Here is a 21,714-nt window from a genome sequence, read left to right on the forward strand (position 1 = left end):
ACAATACTCGCACGAAGGCTTCTTTTCAGTGCACTGGTTGCTAACGTTAGTACATATTTTGAGGTCAGATGACAAGAGCCAACTGCAAAGCTCGGTCTCTCATCGTTGGCCCCATCCACATACTTTAATTCTCAATTTTTTGCAGCTCACGCAGCCTTTACGAGACCTCTTGATCCCCATTTTCGCAGAGAGTTTAATAAGGGATGTGAAGTTCTGGATTGAAGAGAAGAAGAACTGTTATATGACCCTTCCTTCAACATCTACGGCTTTCATCTATTGATCGAGTTGCGCTAGCGCGTGGTACGATGGTTATGTTTAAATTTAGAGAAGAACAGGCTCAATTGTTCTTCATGTAGAAGAATGGCGCTTCGCAGCATCTCGAGCCCTGGATACAAGCGTGTGTATTTATGTGTGGATGAATTGAGTGTTTGAGATGAGCTGAGTTCTTCGGTGCACTAGCGAAACCACACCAGGGACGGGGTTTTCCAAAAAAAAGAGTCGGATTGGGGAACTGTCCCAGCCTTCTCTCTTTTTGATTTTTGTTCATTGGAACTGTTGTGTTTGGTGATCTACGGTGACGGTGTTGAGCTCTCTCGCAACCCCCTTTATAATTATAAGAATGGCTCGGTTTCATGATATTACGGCTGTATAGATGTGCGCTTTTCATACCCGTGAACAAGCTCGCCATCCTCGTCAATGTCACAATCACGAAGCGCGACAGGATCGATCATTGCAAAATTGGCAAAGTCCAAAAATTGGAAATGCTTCTTGATGACCAAAACGTACAACGCTTCATCCATTTGATACCATGCCCAGTTCTGGGCCACGGCTTCTCCCTGATACCACAAGATGTAGTCCCTCCAGATGTTATGGTCTTCAAACATTTGAAGTCTTGCTATCGAGCATAGGCAAGAGTACACGTATAGAATCCTCAGTGCATAAGCGTGTTTGCTATGTAGCAAGTGCTTCATATCGTCACTGAGGATCATGATAAAACGAAACACGGGGATGGGCATTTTGAAATGCAGACACGCAACTAGTGCTCTCGCCATGGATGCAATTGCTGTTTGCAATGTGCTCGTGATATGCGACGATTCTCCACTTATCTCTGTACCCATTGAGTCGTTCAAATGATGCACCAAATCCATAATCACGGGATACTCGCACTCCTTTAATGAGATTTCAAGCTGATCTTCTTCGACTTTGAAATAGAGAAACCCGCGCAGGTCGGATTGTAGCACCGCGTTGCTGTAGTTGGCAATTGTATCTCGACAGCCTGCTGCTATCGATATAAAGTCCGACTCGCTTTCGTCAAAGCTGATCAATTTTATCAAGCCGTGGGGTTGGGTGCCTAAAAAGGTAAACATCAAGATACTTGACACCACGAGTTCTTTGGCCACCACGGGGTTTTCAAACGAACCCATGGCTGCAAGATCCCTCTCCACCAATGATGTTGCCTCACTGAGCTTTTGTCTCGACTTGGACAATGCTTGCAAGAAATAGTTTGTCGTTTTCACGTAGAGACATTTGCCATTGTCAGCATAGGCATCGTATAAACTCACAGGTAAGCTTGACTTTAAATTTGAAAATTTCTTGGGTGCGATTTTCTCCCAAACCCAATGGTTAATCCCATTGTCGCTCTTTTGGAGCGATCTCAAGTCGACTCTGGTGCTTAGCCCCAAGGCCGCAAATGAAAAAATCAGCTGTCTCACCAACGAGCTTTCAAGAAACAACGGCGGCACTTTGTATTTCCAAGCATCGTAAATCTCTCTGCTGATTCCGTAGGAGAACACCTGGGCGCACTCCTCGTCAAAGAATTTTAATAGTCGGAGCTCAAACCGCAGGATCCCCAACAATGTTGAAGCCTGGGTGAGCATCAAGTTTCGCATAAGTCGATCCACTTCACTAGGCTGGTTACTATCGAGTCCACTCTGGTGGGGTTGAACCACAACAACAGTGTCCACCAAGTGGCATGAATCTGTGGTTAATGATGATTGCATGTCTGTTTTTCTCTCCAAAGATGTTGGTGAAGCGGTGGATCGATCGGAGTCATCGGCGGGGTGCACCGCGTCCGATGTGTGGCTGATAGTACTGCCCTTGCTTGAAAACCGAGACTGGTGGTCCACAGTTTCACTTATAGGCAGAGCCGTGAGCTCTGCTGCTACTGGCTCAGGGTCCGGCGCAGACTGAACTTGACAGGACAAGGGGTAAACGCATTCTCTAGATGTGTGTACACAGTATTCACATGCGGGTTTCTCCTCTGTACACTTTGAGTAAAATTGGTTAGTTCTAGTCCTTGCTGGGAAGGGGTAAGGGGCAAGTGGCAGGGAGGCCCTTAAATGAAATCTTGCATCAACATACTTTTATTCGTAATTTTTTGCAACTGAGGCACCCTTTACGAGATCGTTTAATGTTGGTCTTGGCAATCTTTGCCATGCTTCACGAACAGTATGAGTAATAGATACCAAAATGTTGAAAAAAAAAAGATGAGCAAGAGTGTTTGACCTTGGATCTGGCCAATTAGCAAAGCTCTTGACTCACTAGATCACTTTCATATTGTTTTAGGCCTGAGGGCTCCTGCCAAAAAATAGAAATCTGGAAACGGAAAAACGGCTCACGGAAGGTACAGAAAAAACTCACGATAAACCCGCACCATCCGCAGACGTGTGTCCCAGCATGAGAGGAGGCTGCAAAATCGGCACCAGCCCGGCGCTGTAACACCTTTGCAATTTGTATGTAAACTTGAGGTCTATTGAAAACTCCATCACTTTCTATGCTCTCTATATAAACAAGCAGCATTCCCAAGCGAATCACGCCAACGCTTTCCCAAAGACATGCTTCTCCTTCTCCTCGTCGTAGCTCTTGTCGGCATCAGCCTCGCCATTCCAAGTATTGTACCCCCAGTTGTAAAACTGGTAAAAAGTATCTCTATCATAGTTAGTCAAGGGCAACCCCACCTTCAACCTGTGCACCAAGTCAGGATTGCTCAAGAAAAACCTCGAGAACGCAATAATCGTTCTTCCATCATCGACATCGCGGATCAAACTCTTGAACTCGGGGGCATCATAAGTGAAATTGCCCGCGCGGATAAACACCCCTTTCCATATCTTCAACGCAAACTCGTTGCTCTCACCCTTTTGCGCGTCCACGTCATATATTCCCGACACCCGCGGCTCGACAATCGACACATACGCCAACTGGTTGCCCGACTCAGCCCGGTTTTGAAGCTGCTCGAGAACATACGAATGAACCTCAGCGCCGTCGCACTCGTCAACTTGGAACTTGGCCCAGGGGGATAATCGCACCGCGAGACGATCAGCGCCCACGATGGGGATAAGCTTGTCGATGACGCGGAGGAGCAAGCGGGCTCTGTTTTCAATCGAGCCGCCCCATTGATCCTCACGATGGTTGCTCAGCGCATTCAAGAATTGGTCCAAGGTGTACCCGTGCGCCGAGTGGATCTCCACGTAATCGAAACCGGCATCTAACGCGTTTCGCGCCGCGGTGGGGTACTGATGTTCAATCATATCCTCGATCTCCGCCTCAGTGAGTGCGCGGATGGGGTTGCCGGCTTTAACTGCCTTCTCTTTGCTTTCCTCGGAATAATACAACGCTGAGCTAGAGACAAAGTCCTGGCCTTCGTTTTTCAAGTTCTCGGGCTCAGCGGTCCTGCCCAAGTGCCACAATTGCACGCATGAGAAGGAGCCCTGTGAGCGGATGGCGTCGGTGACTTTCTTCCATGCTTGGGTTTGCTCCTGAGTGAATATCCCAGGAACGTGAGCGTAGCCTGCTCCCTGCGGCGAGGCAAACGTGGCCTCGGTGATGATGAGTGTTCCTGGAGCTTGTGCTCGTGCTGTATAGTATTCGAGTTGAAGATCCGTGGGAACGTGGTTTTCAGTTGCTCTGAACCTTGTCGATGGGGCAAATGCTATTCTCTGTGCGAGTTTGTTTGGACCCAATTGGATTGGCTTGAAGAGCTCGGTGTCTCCCAATGCCCTGATGGCAGTGATTTGCTCTTTACCTTCTGGCATGGTGGTGATTTCTTTTCTTTTCCTTTTGGTTTCCTTGTGGTGAGCAAAAAGGATACCCCTGTGGGAAGAGATTTCGCAACTGTAATATATAGACACATATAATATTTCAACGGTTTTATTTTTCCGTGGCTTTTGTGTGAGGTTGCCGATCTGGAACCTCGGAGAAACTCTCCCGAGCGGGAAACACAAGCCACTCTCCCAAAGAAAAAAAACGGCCGAACTCGCTGAGGGCATCTCGATGGATTACAAATAGTTGAAACACAAAAAACACCATCACATATGACGTGATGGACCTTTTCTTGTGCTGGGGATAAAGGAAATAAAAAAACAGCTTCCGTGTGTGTGTGTGTTTGGTTGATTGCACAATCACGAGGCATGTTGTTTAAAACGTTTTGAAGATAGAGATGGCCGGAATTTGACCCCACCCCCTTAACGTGCACAACACCCCTGGGTGTTGCAAACACCGGCAATCTTAGTAATCACACCCCCCCCTCTTTTGAGCACTGCCTCGCGATTATCTTCTTGTTGCAAACCTACAACGTCTCTACAGTCAAAGTTCAAAGTTCAAAGTCATAAAGTCATTCATTTAAAACTATTTTTTTCTGCTCCTACGTAATTTTTTCAAACTAGCAAAGGAAAAATATGAAAATTGCCATCGTTGGTAACTAGAGTTGCCCTTTTTTGTTTATTTTGCCATCTCACACAATGGTTTTCAAATAGTCAATGTAGTTCATCCACGCGGGGTTTCTGATAATCTCGCCATCCAAGAAATCGTAAAGTTTACCACAAGCCTGTTGAGTCAACTTGTCATTCCTGAGAGTAAGCGTAGATTCAATCTCGTGATAGTAGCCCTGGATAATTTCCAAATTCTCCTTTTCCGAGATACTACCGGTGGTGTCGGTGGTGTTCTTAGTCTTGCTCTCGAGGCCAGCTTCTTTGTCAAGCATCTCTTCAATCATCAAATTGTATTCGTATAATGCGTCAATTATAGTGTCCAACACTTCATGCACGTGCTGGCTCAAGTGGTTATCCAACAAATAGTCAAACTGCGATTTCATCGTCTTGAGATTGGTCAAGGTGATATCGTGGTAGTTTACTTTCTTAATGAAGCAGTTGAACATGGTTATCACAGATACCAACTCGACGGAGGATACGTATAACAGATCAAGTTTATTGATTATTTCCTCGTGAAATGCAGGATTTTTGGGGATGTTGGGGTTGAGGACCAACTCGTGGCTGAAACTAGTGAATTCGTTATTGATAAAGTGTTGAGAGAGGTTGATGAGGTTGTTGGCGTAAAAGATTTGGTTTGAGAAATAGGATTCCAAAACTTGCGAGGGATGCGACGAGGAGGAAATAATCGAGGGAAGCGTTTGTTTCACATCGCTGATGAAGGCCGCCTTAGCAATCATGTCATTCTGCACTTGAGTCTCTTGTGCTTTGTATGTTCTGTCATTAGCCAAGTCCGGCGTAAGGAGACTGTATACGTCTGATGCAATACTTTCTGATTCATCCTCCTCCTCTTCTTCTTCTCCATCTTCGTTTTTGCCAAACCGGCGATTGTAGTATGAGTCTAGGCTGCGGTCTGTTCCCGTGTGAGCAATCGAATTTGCAAGGTGGTGGAGGTTGGTAGGTGTGAGGCTCTGCTTGGTTGGCTGGGGCGAAACAGGTAGCGACAAGAAAGCTGTGGCTATATCCTTGTGGGTTGCAGATGGCACTGTTGGTATTGTTGGTGTTGTTGGTGTTGTTGGTGTTGGAAGTGACGTTACTGGTAGTGAAGAGGACAATGATGACGACAAGGGCAAGGTGTCCTTGAGACTAGGTATGTTTTTAACTGAAACCTTGCCTGTGGGGTGGTTGTTGGCCACGATGCTTTGGGCAGATAGAACAGACATGGTGGTTGTGATGATCAAAGTATTGTTATTCGAGTCGAAGTTTGATTCTGTAACTGTATCAAAAATTGTAGAACGGTGTATCTTGAATAGTGTACTAGATAAAGCTGCGGTGCAAAGTAGTTGATTGATTGCAAAAAAAAAAAAACCAAAAAGAAGAAATTCAAAATGCAAGAAAAACGTCAAGTGTGATAATATCTCAATTGGACCAAGGTTCGAAAAGCAGATAAGTAATGTGGAGATGGAAAAGGTCGAGCACTTATATACCTGTGATCATGAAATCAAGCAAAGACAAAATAAAAAATATATATAAAAAGAAGTAGAGAAGTTCGAACGTATCAGATTTATGTTGTCAGTCCAGTCGCCTTATGCACGAATGCTCGCTATTCATTCCACCACGAGCATGCGGTGAAGCTAGGTTCATGCTCAGCTCGCCCAGCATGAGCAAAAAGTCATGTAAGGAGTGGTAAAATCGCGTAACCAACACTGAACCCCGAACACACAACCAAATTAAATTAAAGATTAGAAAAAAAAAAAGCTCGGTATAAGATGGACATAGGCATCGATGCACCTCCCTCCTTTACCTCCACCTCCTGTGCCTCTATTCCTCTACCTCTTCACTCGTTTCCCACCCCCAAAATTAACAATTTAAAAAAACTTAGTTGCTGAGAATTTCTGATGGGGAGGATATAATTGCTACGTATAAACAGTTTTCACCCCAGAGTAGCTCTGGCTTGGTTTTGAAACCTACAAACCCTCCCCGCCTAACCACATCCCAATAGTAGTGACCACAATGTCTCATGCTGGAGTTCCAGGCTTTTTTTTTTCAGCGCATCCCCCGTCCCGTGCCGATGTAGTTGTGCCTCCTTCGATCGAAAAAAAAAATACATAGGCTGCAAAATGGAGAAAAAAAAAATTTAAAAATAAATAGAACGATTTCAACAAACAACTTTTTGCACACACCGAGTATTTCTCCGGCAGTCTCTAGACTGGGCTGGATTGTCTAGACCCGGTGACATTTCCGTGAGCGCTGCACTTTTACCGGTTTTCAAAGGGGAGAGGGCAGTGCAGATGGGGGTGTTTGGACTGAGAGAAGCAAACCGCAAGGGAAAACCTCATCCAGCGCATAAGCACACAGTTCCAAAAAGCACCGCCACGGGGAGAAATAGCTCTTGGGGTCTTGAGTTCTTGGACTTTTGGTAAAAATTTCATTATGGGACATCGTAAGTTCTAGACCACTTTTAATTTTGCATTTGTGGGTGGTGTGGGTGCTCCTTTTTCCCCAAATCTACTTTTCGTGCAGAATATTCGACATTGTTCTTGGAATTTGTTGTAGCTCCACATTTCCACCCTCTCCCCCATGAGCTTTGTCTTTTTTTTTCTTTTCTAACATTTCTTGTATGTTGTTTGTTCTCCAGTTCCTCCCCGCCTTTTGTTTTATTGATGAGAATCGTCGGCCTCACCACGGCATTGAAAGCTGTGCTTTTCCAAAGCTGGAGTGAGACTTGACCAACTGGCGACGACTTCATCGCAGGGGGGAGAAGATTCATCCAATCTCAGGTCGAGCCGAACGTGGGAGATCTCATTGGAGCCGTGCCGAAATACGGGTTTTTGACATGCTGATGGGGGAAATTGATAAGTAGCAAGAACAACAAAAAAAAAAAAAGAGAATTACAGCTGGCGAGTGTTGAGAACCAGCTTAAAAAAGCCCCAGGGCGGAGAATGGCGCAGACTTCTGTCACTTCCTCCCTCTCCTCCTCCTCCTCCTCGTCGTCACGGTTGTTTTTGTTGAGCCTCTTCCGTTCGCTCGCGTCAATTTTTTTTTCTCTTCTTCTCCAGACCTCTCTCGCTGTTGTTTTGTTGGAACCCTTTGTGAAGCCGGTAAGCCTCGCGCGGTTAAGCGGTATTTTTGGCGAGAGGGGGCTTTGTTATGTGCGGATGAAAGATCAAGAGGTTTTACCAACGCAGGGCTTTGGGGGTTTGCTTCCAATGGTTTCTGGATTTCTGGATCCTCTGGCTTAGATGCCGGTGCTGTTGCATCGTGCGTCGTTTGCATCAATCCTGACCATGCGCTTCGACGGAAAAGGGGGCCAGAGAGGAGAGTGGCTTCAAGTTGTTATGCCTCGGGTTTGTCTCGGCTTCGAGAGAGAGGGAGACTCAAGAAAAGGATCAGCTATTAGACACACTCGCATTGCCCTCGCTACAGTCGGGATAGCAAAGCTTTCTTTGGCATTGTTATTAGCCGGAGGACTTGAATCGCCACCACCAAAAGAGACAAGCATGTTTCGTGTCTGTCTCTCCTCTTCATTCAGGCGAGACGAATCTCTCGCCAAAACCGCAAGTGGACCTCCGTTCGGACTGGCGCTGTTGTTTTTTGCTCTAGCCCCTCGTAAAATCAAGTCCGAAGCTGGACCACAACTTATGACCCAGACCTCTGGTGGACTTTGCGATCGGTTGCGCTACCTGAATCCCGTGCCTAGCCTGGGCTTCAACCCATACCGCCTATTGCCTTGCCTCGCCCCCAAAGTATGATTTGCAAGTAAGTATAGCATGGGTGTCCCCTTCCTAGGCAAAACCTTGTACAAACCATGACAATTAGACTCGTGCTGGGACGTTAGAGAGCTCTAGCCACGTTGGAAATTTATCCTCAAACGCCGTGCTGTTTGCCCGGTTTCATCGCAAATTGAGCAATAAAACTCTATGTCCTTTATGCAAGGAATCGGTTCTGGGGAAGGTGAAGGTCTAGACGTTTCAACTGCTGTCGTCATTTCTTGAAAAACAGAACAATCAGGAAGGAAGAAAAAAAGGGGCAGGAGAACGGAGGGGGGGGGGGGGGGGGGGCGTTGGATCCAGCTTTCACCGCCATCCACGAGAAATAAAGGGGCAGAGGAACAATAGAGGGAAAAATTAGCCACACGAATTCCGTAGCAATTAAACCTTCACGAAACTAATGGAATGAAACACAAGAAGAGAAGTAAACTGATAGTGATGGTGAAGTGTATCCCCCACCCCCTGGGAAACCTTATCGTGAGGTATAAAGAAAGTAACTGCTTTTGCTTAAGACGGCTATGCTTGCAGGGGGGGTGCTGTACTCTCCAGACTCCAGCTTCAAGAAAGAGGGACTTTTTTTTTAATTTTAATGTGCCGTCGGATATCTGATAGTGCGTTTTCTTTCATTTGTGGATGATACTGAGAAGAAATTCTCTCACGTAAGAGCGAGATTTTGATTCTGATCTTGTGTGTTTGGGGCATCTCGGCTTTTGATGCACGGCCTTGCATGTAACTTGACTTGCAGCTACGCAACTTGCAAGAAGAAGTCTAGAGAACGATCCAAGGGTTGAAGCTAAAGGGGATCAACGGATCTCTTAATTGGCTCCTTTTTTTTTTAGGCTCAGCTCGAGCTCCTGGCAAATCCCCCCCCCGTTGCTTCTTCCCCCTGCATCTGTCATAAAAGCTCTATCGAATTCATGCAAGTTACAAAATATATACACACACAACACAGGGAAGTCTTCCACCTCTATAATTCATCCTTTGCTACTTCCTTCTTCTTCTTGCCAGCTTCAGCACCACCAGGGATAACAACTCTATACTCCACAAACAAATCACCATATTTTTCCTCCTCGTCATGATCGGTCATGATGGGCATACCTTTGCCCCTCAAAACCTCAACTTCGCCATCCAAAACACTGACCCCCGCGGCCCGCTGCAACACAATCTCATGATGCTCATCATCGTCGTCATCCCCATCGCCAAAAAACGGAATACGTCTCACCCATGCGCCATTCAACGACTCTTTCAACAGTAACACCTCGGTCCGGTACAAATTGTCGCCGATTCTCCTATAGCCCCAACTTTGCTCAAACTTTTCGCGGAATATAATGATCAAGTCGCCCGGGACCCATTGCGGATTTCGATCTCCTTCGCCTTGTTTCGTAATGTGGCTATCTCTAGGCTGGCCCGGGTGGACATTTGCTTCGTAATGCCTGGGCCCGCGAACGGCCCCCGCGCCCGCGCAAGATTTACACGGCGACGTCACCGTCTTGCCCAAACCTCCACATGCATCGCACACCATGCGGATCTGCTGCGCGAAACCGGGAGCTAATTGATGATGCACCGTGATCTGGCCCGTGCCTCGACATTTTTCACATGTGTGTCGTTTGCGGTCCAGCGAGCCCGTCCCCAGACACGCCTCGCAGTCGTTGGACATCACCACGTCAAAGGGCACGTCTTTGCCCGTGTAGAAGTCTTTCAACGACAAATGCAACTCGATCTGGGTGTTGGCGCCCTTTTTCACCTGCTGCTGCTGTTGCTGCTGATGGTGTCCGCCAAAGAATTGGCCAAACATGTCGCCAAAGTCGAATCCGTGTCCGCCACCGTTGCCGGGGCCGTTGGCGTCGCCGTATTTGTCGAAGTTGGATCGCTTGGTCTCGTCACTCAACACTTCGTACGCCTCGCCAATCTCGATAAACTTGTCGTGGGCCTCTTCGTCGCCCGGGTTCTTATCGGGGTGGTACTTCAATGTGAGTTGACGGTATGCTTGTTTGATCTCCTTGTCCAGCGCCAGCTTGGACACGCCTAGAATCTGGTAGAAATCCTTCTTGGCTACCGCTAGCGATAGAAGCGATAGAAGTATCGTCGATAGAATGAACGTGATTTGCATTGTGGGTACTAACTTATTTGTGTTTTGAAGACCCTCTTTATGCTAATGTGGATGGTATGGACTTGGCTGGCAGTGCTAGCTTTTCTCCTCAACGTGGAATGGGCTGGGTTGGGTCTTTCTCTATTTTGTCTTTTTTTTTTTTGCAATCTGGCCACGGTCTCTGCACTGTTGGTTTGACTCTTGGTAGTGAAATTTTACACGTCAACAGTTGCAAGAAGAGAACTTCCGACAGAAACCATTTGGTAGCACGGTGCACGACCTTTTGCCCTTTTTTGTCGGAGCTCGGGTTGCCGCTTTTGGGTAATAGGACCGCCGCCAACGGCCGCAACTGGTTTGGTGGTGTCTGGTGTCTATCTTCACACCTAGCGCTTGGGTCAAGTGGCGTCGCCAGATCTCAGATCTCGCGGAATATGCTTCGGATCGAGCCTGCTATAGTTTGAAATTCGGAGCTTCACTGGTAGGGCAGTATTGAGCTTGCAAGTATGTGACCAGTGTTTCAGAGATCACGTGACCAATGCTTTGGAGATCACGTGACTAGCGTTACGAAGATCACGTGACATGTCCTCTGCCGCTAATCGCTGGTCAGATACTTTATCTCCGGATTAAACCAACAGATCATCATTGAAAAAGGAACCACATTTGGAATGAAAAGGTGATGTGCAGCCCAAGATCAAAGCCAACATCGTCAACTTTCCCCACCGCCGCCGACTTCTTTTTCTTCTTCCCCCCCGCAGGATTGCACGCACCTCCCACACTAGCCGTTGGCTACCCCACACACACGTACAACAGCTTTCATCACCAACTAAATGCTAAACTATACCACAGCAGCAATAAAATTCATCGATGACTCAACAACATACGCATCGTCGGGGATCCAAATCACAACCAGCGACGACTGCTACATTGTGACCATCAGCCACATCCCTTCCATCTTCCGATCTCGCATCTACGTCAATTTCGGTCCCGCTGATGGTCCTGGTGATGATGATTCAGCACGCGTGTCATTGTGGCATCGATGCAAGATCTCCAGGGAATGCCCCGTTGACATCAACGAATTGAGCTTTTTGCGGCGTGAATTCGCGATATTTCCCCGCGATGCCATCCCCGGATCCAGCCGCATCTCCCTTCTCCAACTACGCATAATTGAAGCCAACGTCAACATCACGAAAAAACCGCGTCCCTTGCAAATAATGCATCAGGCGGTGAGGGGGAGATCCGATGTTGTTGTAGGTGCGAAAATCCAAGTTATAAGCTCGCCCTTCAACGCCACCAACTCGATGCTATTCCACGACTTCACCAGTCTGGCGTCGATCATATACGATTTCGGTGGTGGCGCATTCTACTTGAGCGACATGAAGTATCTTGACGATATGCACGGCGGCGTAGTGCTCACACTCGAGGGTGATGCCGTGGGGTTGGTATTGGGGAACTTGCGCAAATTGAACGGCGATGGAGACGTGGTGCTCATTTTACCCTGGTTTAAAATCACCCATCTTCTATCTCGCGCTGAACCATCGACTCGTCAACAGGGTGGTGAAGTTCAACCCACAAACGTGATGCCGATTTTGATTTCCGATGGAAGGAATCAGAACACGTGGGGGACGTGCGTGTGGTATCGGCCCCAAGTATTAATTACTAATGCTCACGTCATATCGCCCTTTGTCAACTCGAGCCGCGGCTCAAGGTCAGCTAAGGTGGTGCTCCTGATGGGAAACGCAACGATTAGCTTGCTGCATCGTGACCGCATCGTGGTTCCCTCGCGTGACTTGGACCTCGCTTTCATCTTCCTTCACGAGAAACAATTGAATCACCATCAAATACAGCCGGCTTCATCTTATCGAGTTGGCGACAACGTCGAAACGCATTCGTTCGGGCTATTTTTGAATGAAGGGCACTTGCAACCTTTGATCTCGCAAGGTATAATCAATCAGATATATCCTCAGGGGATGATTATTTCTTCCGCCTCGTGCTGGAATGGAAGTTCCGGTGGCGCATTGATGAATACACAGGGCGAATTCTTGGGGTTGATTTGCTCCAATGCTGAAGTGGCCAAACCGCGTCGATTCCAGGAGGATGAAAAAGAGGAGGCTAAAGCTAAGGCAGAGAGTGAGAGGATGACGGACTTGACATTTGTCTTGCCCGTGGAGATGATCAATTACTGCTATGACCAAATCCTCAACGGCGTGACTCAGGTCCCAGTCGATTCCAACATTGCAGATCTATGGAAATTGAAGCCGTTCCATACCGAAATCTTGATTGAGCCTTCAAAATTATAGATACGCGATAAAAGAAACTAGATTATACATAGACGCATTTGGAAATTAAATATTTTCGCTTTCTAACCCTAACCCCTATGAGTTATCCCGTTTTTCTCCTTGACTCGCTCACTGCTCAACGGAGGCAACACCAAATCCCTCACCACCTGTTGATGTAGCTGCAGTTGAGGCTGCGGCTGCAGCTGCGGCTGTATCTGAGTTAGTGGCTGGGGCTGAGGCTGAGTCTGAGGCATGGGTGCATAATTATAAGGGGTATGTTGGCTCAGATATAAACCATGTACACTCAGCTGATGCGACTGTGAGCTGATGCTATGTCTCATTGCCGTGGAAGCCATGCCGCCACCGTTGGTGGTGGTGGTGATGCTTGAATCATTGGAGACAACTGAGTTTCTCTTGTCGAAATGGTTCAAGGGGCTCATCATTGCTGCTGTTGATCCAAATGAAAAAGAGCCGTAGCCCGTCATTAACGCGGTGGTGATGCTTTGCTGGCGCGACTGTGGTAAAGGTATGCTATAATTGATCAACGAAGGGTTCATGTTGGTTGAAGATGCAATTGAGAGGCTTCTCTCGTTACGGATGCTATGGTTGAGGTTTGGTGTGCTTGCGTTTGTCGTCGCTGTAGGTGCTGTAGGTGCTGGTGCTGTTCCTAGTGCTGGTGCTGGTGCTGGTGCTGGTACTGCTGTCATTGCTGCTGTTGGTGCTGTTTCTGCTGGTGCGGTTCCTGCTGGTGGACGAAAGTCAATGTCGGCCTCTTTGAAAACAAGGTCTTCCTCTAACGCAAGATATTCATTGAAAAACTTGCTAATCAAAAGAGTGCACATCGTCAACCCCTGCTGCTCTTCTCCTCCAAAGCCTTTTTGCACGAGCCTGGCCTTTACATGGTATATCCATTGCTCGAAAATGCGGTCTAGCTTAGTCTTGATCATCCAAAACCACTTCTTGTTGAGTTTCAACTCATCTTCAGCGTCCGGGGGCGGCGATGTGATTGAATTGCTTTCAATTTTCAACTTCTGTAGAAGCGAAGCTGACTTATCGTCCAAGATCATAAAGATAAGCGTTTGCAAGATGTAGTCCTCTTCAAAAGGGCAGAAATCGTCGCACCACACCATGATCAAGACCTTGTTCATCACGATATACCACTCGGTGATCAAATAAAACATGCTCTGCAATTGGAGGAGATTGAAATCGTCGAGACTCTTGAGAATGCCAAGGTCCAAAAACTTGGCAAAAAAGATGATTGGAATCGAGACAATTGAAATGTTGTTGTTGATATCCAAGGAAATTGTCTTGAAACTTAAAAATTGGCGAAGGGTTTTCTCTACGCTGAGGAAAAATGATTGGTCTTGTACAAGCGCGCGTAGTGTTTCGTTGAGCGGGAAGTTTAATGTGGTTTCCTTCAATGTCGAATGGATCAATTGCCAATTGTAGAAATTTTCAGGAAGGAAAAGGTAATTGCTGAGCAATTCGTGGAATTTCAAAGGACTCGACACAATCAAGTGTTTTCTAAACAATTCAAACATCTTCACCTCGATGGAGTTATTGTGGGTCTCCTGGCATTGCGGGAAAAAATTGATCGACTTGTTGATGAGAATAACCGAGTTGTGCAAGGTGTTTTTTGAGTCATACACACGAAGATCCTTGCTGCCCTCTTTCGAAGTTGGTGCATAATAGCGTATTTTCAACTCATTGGTTATTGCCGAAACAATAATCATCTTGAGAAACTCTTCTTCAATCAAGCAATGTTGTTTTGAGAACCTGTGCATCATTTGCACGAGCGTCATCTCCTGGCTCTGCTGCTGCTGCTGCTGCTTCTCCTCCTGCTCCTCCTCCTGCTCCTCCTCCTCCTCCTCCTCGCCGCGACTACCAACAACTTTGTGCATGAAATGCTCATGAATCTTGGGAATTCTATCGTGTAAGTAAGTCGATAGGATAATGTAGACGCTCCAAAACAACTTGATATTCCCGTCCACGATTTTTTCCTTTGGGTTGCTGAAATCGGTGAGATTGGAGATTATTATGAAGCTTATTTGGTCGAGATAATCTAGAATCACCTTGTTGTTGAGGTAGACTCGGTTCTCGGGGTCTTCATCGTTGCTATCCAAGGGGGTCTCGTTGATGTTGTAGATTTCCAAGTCGTAATGAAGGTACAAAAACGATATCAAGAATAAACTGCTGGTGATTTCAATTTGGTCAAATGAAACATTCCGATTGTTATATCTGGGGATGAGTTTCTTGATAAGAAGGATCCATGCCTTTTTGAAAAATACTAGTGCTTCATTCGGCTGTTTATTGATGATACACCCTAATGAGATGATTGAATAAATAACGCCAATTTTGAAAAGATTCACTTCACTCGAGGGTGACGCGGGGGATGACAATGACGACGATGATGAAGACGATGAAGATGATGAAGATGATGAAGAAGACGATGATGATGATAGCGGCAATGACAACGACGTGGCAGGGGGTTGTTTGGAGTGGTGGTGGTGGTGGTGGCGTTTAGGGTGGTACTTGGTAGCGCTTCTATCGAGATGAACAAACGTGTTGAGATAGTGGATCAAATCCTTCAATACTTGATCAAAGATTGGGAAATTCAACGCGTGTTTTTGTATGGCAACGTAGCCAATGAGGAAACCTTCGCAAATCAAAGAGGTGTGCGTCTGCTGCTGCGTGCCTTCATAGGTGCTTATCAACTTGTCCAATTTTTTTGTGATTGACAAGAGACTAATCAATTCATGGTCTTTTCTCGTTGACGCCGATGCTCTTCTCGGCGAGTCCAAGCTTTCAGATTTCTTGCGTTTTTTACTCAGTCGATAAGTTTCTCCATCGGCAGTACTTTTCGGGGACAAGATGGCTGCAAAATCCAGCTGCAGTTGCGAGTGCAGATGTAGTTGCGGTTGCTGTTGCGGTTGCGGTTGCGGTTGCTGTTGTGTTGAATTGGCACCATCAGGATGCAGTGGAGAAAACATCTGATTTGGGTCAGTGAATTGCCGAGGCGTGCTCGTCAGATGTTGCATTGGTGTCGACTGTGGTAGTGGCGGTAACAACTGCTGCAGCTGCAGCCGCAGCCTCAGCGTAGGAGGTTCCGTCACGTGACCGTCGCCGTTTGTAGCAGCACCACCTCCAGCAAGAAGATCGCGGTCGTGGGGTTGGCTGCGACTTTGGTGCACGGTTCGACAATGCCGCTGGAGTAGATCTCTCCTAACAAAGGAGCTAGTACAGTGCAAGCAATGGAATGGTTTTTCATTAGTATGGGATCTCTCGTGGCGCTGTTTATGTTCCGATCGAGTAAATGCCTTGGCGCAAAACCCGCAAATGTACTTCTTCTGAGGGGGCATCTTTTCCTTTAAAAACAATCTATATCACACGAGTGTTTGGTATCCGTTCCTATGGAGGAATTTTGCAGGGTTTTGACGAAATTAGCTGTTTCTTCAAATCTGACGTGGGGAGGGGGTGGCGCAAGATTTTCAGCTTCAGTGGCATAAAGTTTCTCGTGAGTCACGCGAAGGGGCGGGCAGGGAGGGCAACAGGGGGTCGGTAATCGGGAATCAGCTTTTGATTGCAGACGAGGATGATACTGAATTGGGTCCCAGGACGAATATATATATATATGTATGCTGAGTCTGTGGCGGAGCTGGAAACGAGTAGGATCGTGGGTTGAAAATATGTGTATACAAGGTGTCAAGTGTAGGTTGTTATCCGTCAACACCCATACTCTACCCCAATCAAGCGCAGCTCAAGTCAGTAGTATAGGCCAGCCAGCTAGGTGAGTATATAAGTGCCCTCCGCTTTCAAAGAATAAAACGGGTTCAAACCAAAAATTTGAGATATTACGTACAAGTAATTGACATGGTTATGTATACGTCTAACTCCATACATATATATATACACACACATGAATATATAAAAGAAGACGGTTGAAGAGTCAAAATTCCGTATGGTTTGTTCTCACGGGCTCTCTTGCCTTGAAAAATCCACCCCTCCTTGCCCTCCCCACTCTCTCCCTCTTTTTTTTTTATTTCGCGTGAAATAAAAAAAAAAATTAGTCCTAGTCGATCGCCATCACCATCACCACACGCAGCGTAAAACCCACCCGGGATACGTAGATCCTTCCAGCTGTGGGTGGGAGGATGTATACCAGAAAAATTTTCAAGATATGAGCTTTTACGGGTGGGTCATCGAGTGTAAGCAAGGGCCACGGTGCACATACCAAGCCACCTCAACCGCGTGCCTGCCCCTCTCTTTACTTCCATCCCACATTATTTACTAGCGGGATAAAATTTTTTTTTTTTTGGTTCCTGTAACCCCCTAATTTCGATCGCCGTTTTGGTGGGCGGTGGTGGGTAAGTCATATAAAGGGTGGGATATTTTACATGTACATGGACAAACGTTCATTTGGCTGGCAACTAGGGCCAAAAGACAGTGGGGTAAGGCAGCTCGTGACTGTGCCCGACTCACACACACGAACAAGGACAAGTATAATAACTTTTTGTTTTCAACGCTCACAAATTTTGACTTCCTTCCTGCCACTTTGATACCCTACAACCACGTTTTTTTTTTTTTTTTTCAACCAAACGGGTATTGTCTCATCTAGGCAAAACTATCTCAAGCGACGAAAAGTTTCCACTTTGCATGGCCCCAGGTCTCATGTTGTTTACGAGTATATCCATTGCACAAGGTTTTATCCGTGCTGTGTTTTCTTGGTTATGAAACCTGAGCTAAAAACAATAAATTAAAAAAAAACAAAGAAGCAAGCATTTAGCCTCTTGGGTGCAAAAGAGCCCAAAAAAAAAAAACAACGAAAAGGCCCCAAAGAACCATCGGAAAGTGAAACACAAGTATGCAACAGGCCTCAACTTGGAGGATGGAGTGAAAAAAAAAAAACCTTTTTACACAAGCTTTCGATCTTTAGTGATGGCGGTGAGACCCGTAAACTAAGCTTTTTTTGAGTCTGGGTGTAAGGCTCAACAAGCTTTAGGATTTAATCCAACTATCGGGGCATCATCCAACAAACAATTTAGAGTTACGACAGAGACAAAGAGAGAGATGTAGAGAGATGTAGAGCTCGCCCTCCCCCCCCCTCCCCCCGCCCTCCTCCATCGCCCCACTGACGTTCTATAATCGAACAATTAGAGTTTGCATTCAGATGAATCGACAACAGCGATACGGACGAAAAAGAATAAGTTGCATCTTCTTTGTCTGCGAGATCCTTGTGTCCAAACGGGATAAAAATCCGCACAAAAGCAAATGGCAGTGAGCTCCTCTTCCCGGAATTTATCCGTGCGCGGTATTTTTCTCTCAACTTCATCTTTATAGCTTTTTGCTCGACGATCCTTGCTCCAGGATTGAATTCCATCTCCCACACCTAATTCTGGTTGATACCCCCCTCACTCAAAAAAAAAAACAGCCCCAACTTGGAGGTGGAAGTTGAAACTTTTGCCCCAGTTGAGTAAAAACTGCAAAATCCAAAAAAAAAAAAAAAAAAAAAAAAACAGAAATAAAAAAGGGGGAAGCGCGATTATAATTAGATGGTGGTTTGGTTCCTTTTAGCGGCTTTCAAGAAAACAGCACTCGAGATCTCGTTGTTGCTCGAGTAACAACTACCACTAGGTAACATTTTCAATAGGCAAAACCAAAAAAGAAAAGTGCCTTTATCACCAAGTGATCCGTCAGCAAACACGCTGGGATACAAAATCAGAAAAAACGTACGTTTGTATGGCCCACCCTTTGCCTCCGCCCTTGCCCTGCTCTCTAGTCGCAAGCATTGCCCTTGGAGCTGGAGCTCACACCCCATGGCAACGTTCGACCACATCGCTGCCCCACTTAGGCTCTGCTCTAAACGTACGCGCCACTAAATTCTCCCTCTGGTAGTGGAAATAAGGGGTCCGGAATCCGGGAGGGTCCACTTGGCTGACATCAGAGAGATAAACTTACGGCATGGGGCGCCCCATGAAGGCAAGAAAGTAAAGGTCGTTCAGAAGGACTGTGTTCAGGACAACACTATCGTAGCTAGCAATTGTGCTGGGGGGTTCTAAGTCGAAGCATATGTACGATATGCGCGCGTGTGGATGGTGGATGCTCAGCTACTTATCTCTGGTTTCAGGGGCGGTGAAGTCAGAGAATAAGAGGTGGGAGTCATGGGAGAAAGTGGGGTTGATGATGGGCTTTCCTTGCTCTTCTTCTTTTTACTTTCCACTATTATAACAACGTCAATAGCGAAAAAGTGACTTGACCTTGGCCTTATCTCTCGAGGAGGGGGGACTCCATTCCTACAACCCATGGCAGCCCCCGGTTTTCTTATCGCCTTTATGCTTCCTGCTCTCTTGCTCCCGCAACACCAACAAGACACAGCAAATCATCATCATCTCCTCGCTCACTGAAGCGTGCCCCTCTAACCCCTCTGGCTCATTTGGCAGCAGCAGCAAATAATCCCACAATTTAATCACCCCATGGTCAACGAAACTTCCCCCATCACCTTTCACCTTAATATCGCCATGATCGACAAACGCAGCAAGCGGCTCACTCACAACCGCATTATCCCGCGCGCGCCTCATCACTTCATCAATGCCGCGCCTGTTCTGCAGCTGGATCAACCGCGCCAACTCACAATCAAGCTTGACTTTCCTCTTGGCGTCATCAACCACCATTCCCTCCGTCAACATCCCCGCTGCGTTGCGCATCACGTGGATCTCAATGACGCCGGACTTGGAAGCGAACGCAGTCGACGTGCCCGATACCCCTTGGGTTATCCGCATGTGCGTGCCGTGAATCGCGAAATCTACACTCGGATAATGGCTATTGTTGTTGATTAAATACAAGACTTGTTTGGTGGTGGGGAAGTTGAGAATGTAGTACGTGATGTGGTTGGAATAGATTTTAAAGTCGCAGCGGCAGTATTGCTGCTTGGTGGGGGTCTCAATGGCGAGGAATGGCGAGGTAAAGTTGAACAAGTTGGAAAAGAGCTTGGGATCTCGCGTTAACAAGGGCTGTTGTTGCGGATGATTTTCGGGGGAATATAGCGTTATTCCCGGGCGTAGATAGCATGAAGTTAGTGGTAATTTTTTATAGTTGTGGAACTGCGAGATGGGATGGTTGAATATCTTGGTTGTCGGTTGGATTAGCGTATCTTGTGATGATACTAGTGACGCTTGATCGAACGAGGCATCGGCGCTTGTCCGCGAGGCGGCAGTCTCGTGGGTACTATTGATTAGCGTGGTGAGCGTTTCTTGACTTTTACTGCGTCGTGGAACCATCATCATCCTCTTCCGGCTTGAACTCTACTACTGGAGAGATTGTGGTAGAACTGACTCGTCATCTTTCTAGCGTCAGTTATCTTGAGATGTGTGTAAAAGAAATCGCTCGACTTGAAAAAAAAAAAAAAAAAAAAAAAAAACGAAACCAAGATGCGCTTTTGCTCTTTTTGGTAGCTCCTGAAATGCACGCGATTTTGAGAAATGGAACACTCAATCAACAGCCCTTACCTTTTGTATTTGCTTTTCTTTCCTTTGAACGGTTGCGGTGGACGGTTTTTGAAAGCAGAACTTAATAGACAGAGTCAGATAGATGCTCATGCTGAACAACTCCGACCTCTCTGAAATCTCGTGGGGTAAGCGGTAAAATATTTTTCTTTTTTTTTTTTTTTTCTTTTTTGAGAGGGGAGGAGGGGGGTTGTTCGGTCGCTAGGGAAGGGTCCTGGGTTTTTGCTTACCAAATTCCGCGCGGAAGTCCAAATCCGTGGCTTCCCACATGCTACTGATGTCACTGATAAATTTCAAATTGTGAAGAAAATCTCGTATTTTGCCGGGCGCTTGCATTTTCAAGGTTCAGGTGATTAAATGCAGGGGGTGGGGGGGAAAGTCGGAGGGGGAGGGACATATTACATGAAGAAGGGGTGTCTTGTAAGGAAAAAAGCTGCGAATTGACTCCATAGCGAAAGCGAGTCTCGTCCGAGTCCTTTTATCGAGCTGAACAAAGTAATAGCGACGCGCGGGTGTGAATCACAAAGTCTGAGATGTCGATACTAGTCAAGCCTAATAGACTCGAAATCATCTTCAAGACACATTTAAGAAAAATATAGATGCAAGCGTCATCTTGCTTTATCTCTCACAAATTGATCCAAAATTGGTAGGTAAGTAGCTGCGAAAATGCGAAAAAAAAAAAAAGTTTGCAAAAAATCCCCAGTGTTTTCACCAGGTTTTTGCACCCAAAAACCAACCCTAAGCTCAAACTTCCACATTGCCCTTTTTCCTACAAACGACGCCACAACTAGCTCTTGAAGAGCTGGATGGCCTCGCTCACTCAGTTGACGTCCTGATGTCACGTGCACGTACCTACAGCAAAGCTACAAATTATTATTCCAAACAAGACCTCAACAAGAGAAAATTTTAAAAAAATTTTTTCGATCTTGACGATAACGGGGAACGCAACTCGGGACGGCTGATCCTAAATAAAAAAAACCAGACCAAAGTCGAGATTGCCCTGGATCTAGTGGAGAAGGACAAAAACGTCTCCCTTTAGAAAATGCCTCAGCGAAAGAGGCCACTGTACAACTCACTCTAACATAGAAAGGGAATTAATTACCTGTGACGGAGCCAACCGCCAAAAAACTCAACGGCTGAAAAAAAAAATTTTTAACTCTAAGTGCCTGGAATGCGTTTTGTCAGATACAGGGCAAGCATCGGTTCGAAATCTCCCACGAGACTTTCAAAGATTGACCTGAGCAGCAGCACGCTAGCAAGTCTATCAACTCTAATTCTCAAAGTTCAAACTTAATCCCCCACGCCTCTCTTGTCCTACCGGTATCTCTTGGTCAAAAACCCAATCCAATCAATTAATAACAAGGCTTTAATGAATAG

General features: G+C 46.4%; 7 protein-coding genes across 7 annotated transcripts; 1 reads left to right on the top strand and 6 right to left on the bottom strand. All coding sequences in view use genetic code 12, as the record gives it.

Moving 5' to 3' along the window:
• Positions 1 to 638: 638 nt before the first annotated feature.
• On the bottom strand, positions 639 to 2,436 carry LODBEIA_P42080 (uncharacterized protein; the record flags this gene model as incomplete). Its single annotated transcript, XM_066974404.1, has 2 exons — positions 639 to 2,267; positions 2,362 to 2,436. 2 exons carry the CDS (start codon positions 2,434 to 2,436, stop codon positions 639 to 641), a joined length of 1,704 nt encoding a protein of 567 aa, XP_066831146.1.
• A 374-nt stretch (positions 2,437 to 2,810) lies between these two features.
• On the bottom strand, positions 2,811 to 4,031 carry LODBEIA_P42090 (uncharacterized protein; the record flags this gene model as incomplete). Its single annotated transcript, XM_066974405.1, has 1 exon — positions 2,811 to 4,031. One exon carries the CDS (start codon positions 4,029 to 4,031, stop codon positions 2,811 to 2,813), a length of 1,221 nt encoding a protein of 406 aa, XP_066831147.1.
• A 698-nt stretch (positions 4,032 to 4,729) lies between these two features.
• Positions 4,730 to 5,926, bottom strand: LODBEIA_P42100 (uncharacterized protein; the record flags this gene model as incomplete). Its single annotated transcript, XM_066974407.1, has 1 exon — positions 4,730 to 5,926. One exon carries the CDS (start codon positions 5,924 to 5,926, stop codon positions 4,730 to 4,732), a length of 1,197 nt encoding a protein of 398 aa, XP_066831148.1.
• A 3,514-nt stretch (positions 5,927 to 9,440) lies between these two features.
• Positions 9,441 to 10,583, bottom strand: LODBEIA_P42110 (uncharacterized protein; the record flags this gene model as incomplete). Its single annotated transcript, XM_066974408.1, has 1 exon — positions 9,441 to 10,583. One exon carries the CDS (start codon positions 10,581 to 10,583, stop codon positions 9,441 to 9,443), a length of 1,143 nt encoding a protein of 380 aa, XP_066831149.1.
• An 806-nt stretch (positions 10,584 to 11,389) lies between these two features.
• Positions 11,390 to 12,859, top strand: LODBEIA_P42120 (uncharacterized protein; the record flags this gene model as incomplete). Its single annotated transcript, XM_066974409.1, has 1 exon — positions 11,390 to 12,859. The coding sequence occupies one exon, from the start codon at positions 11,390 to 11,392 to the stop codon at positions 12,857 to 12,859; it is 1,470 nt and encodes a 489-aa protein (XP_066831150.1).
• A 68-nt stretch (positions 12,860 to 12,927) lies between these two features.
• LODBEIA_P42130 (uncharacterized protein) lies at positions 12,928 to 16,197 on the bottom strand (the record flags this gene model as incomplete). The annotated part of the gene is made up of 1 exon (XM_066974410.1): positions 12,928 to 16,197. The coding sequence occupies one exon, from the start codon at positions 16,195 to 16,197 to the stop codon at positions 12,928 to 12,930; it is 3,270 nt and encodes a 1,089-aa protein (XP_066831151.1).
• A 2,931-nt stretch (positions 16,198 to 19,128) lies between these two features.
• Positions 19,129 to 20,118, bottom strand: LODBEIA_P42140 (uncharacterized protein; the record flags this gene model as incomplete). Its single annotated transcript, XM_066974411.1, has 1 exon — positions 19,129 to 20,118. The coding sequence occupies one exon, from the start codon at positions 20,116 to 20,118 to the stop codon at positions 19,129 to 19,131; it is 990 nt and encodes a 329-aa protein (XP_066831152.1).
• Positions 20,119 to 21,714: the final 1,596 nt, after the last annotated feature.

Source organism: Lodderomyces beijingensis (assembly GCF_963989305.1).
Source record: "Lodderomyces beijingensis strain CBS 14171 genome assembly, chromosome: 5".
NCBI classification, from domain to species: domain Eukaryota; kingdom Fungi; phylum Ascomycota; class Pichiomycetes; order Serinales; family Debaryomycetaceae; genus Lodderomyces; species Lodderomyces beijingensis.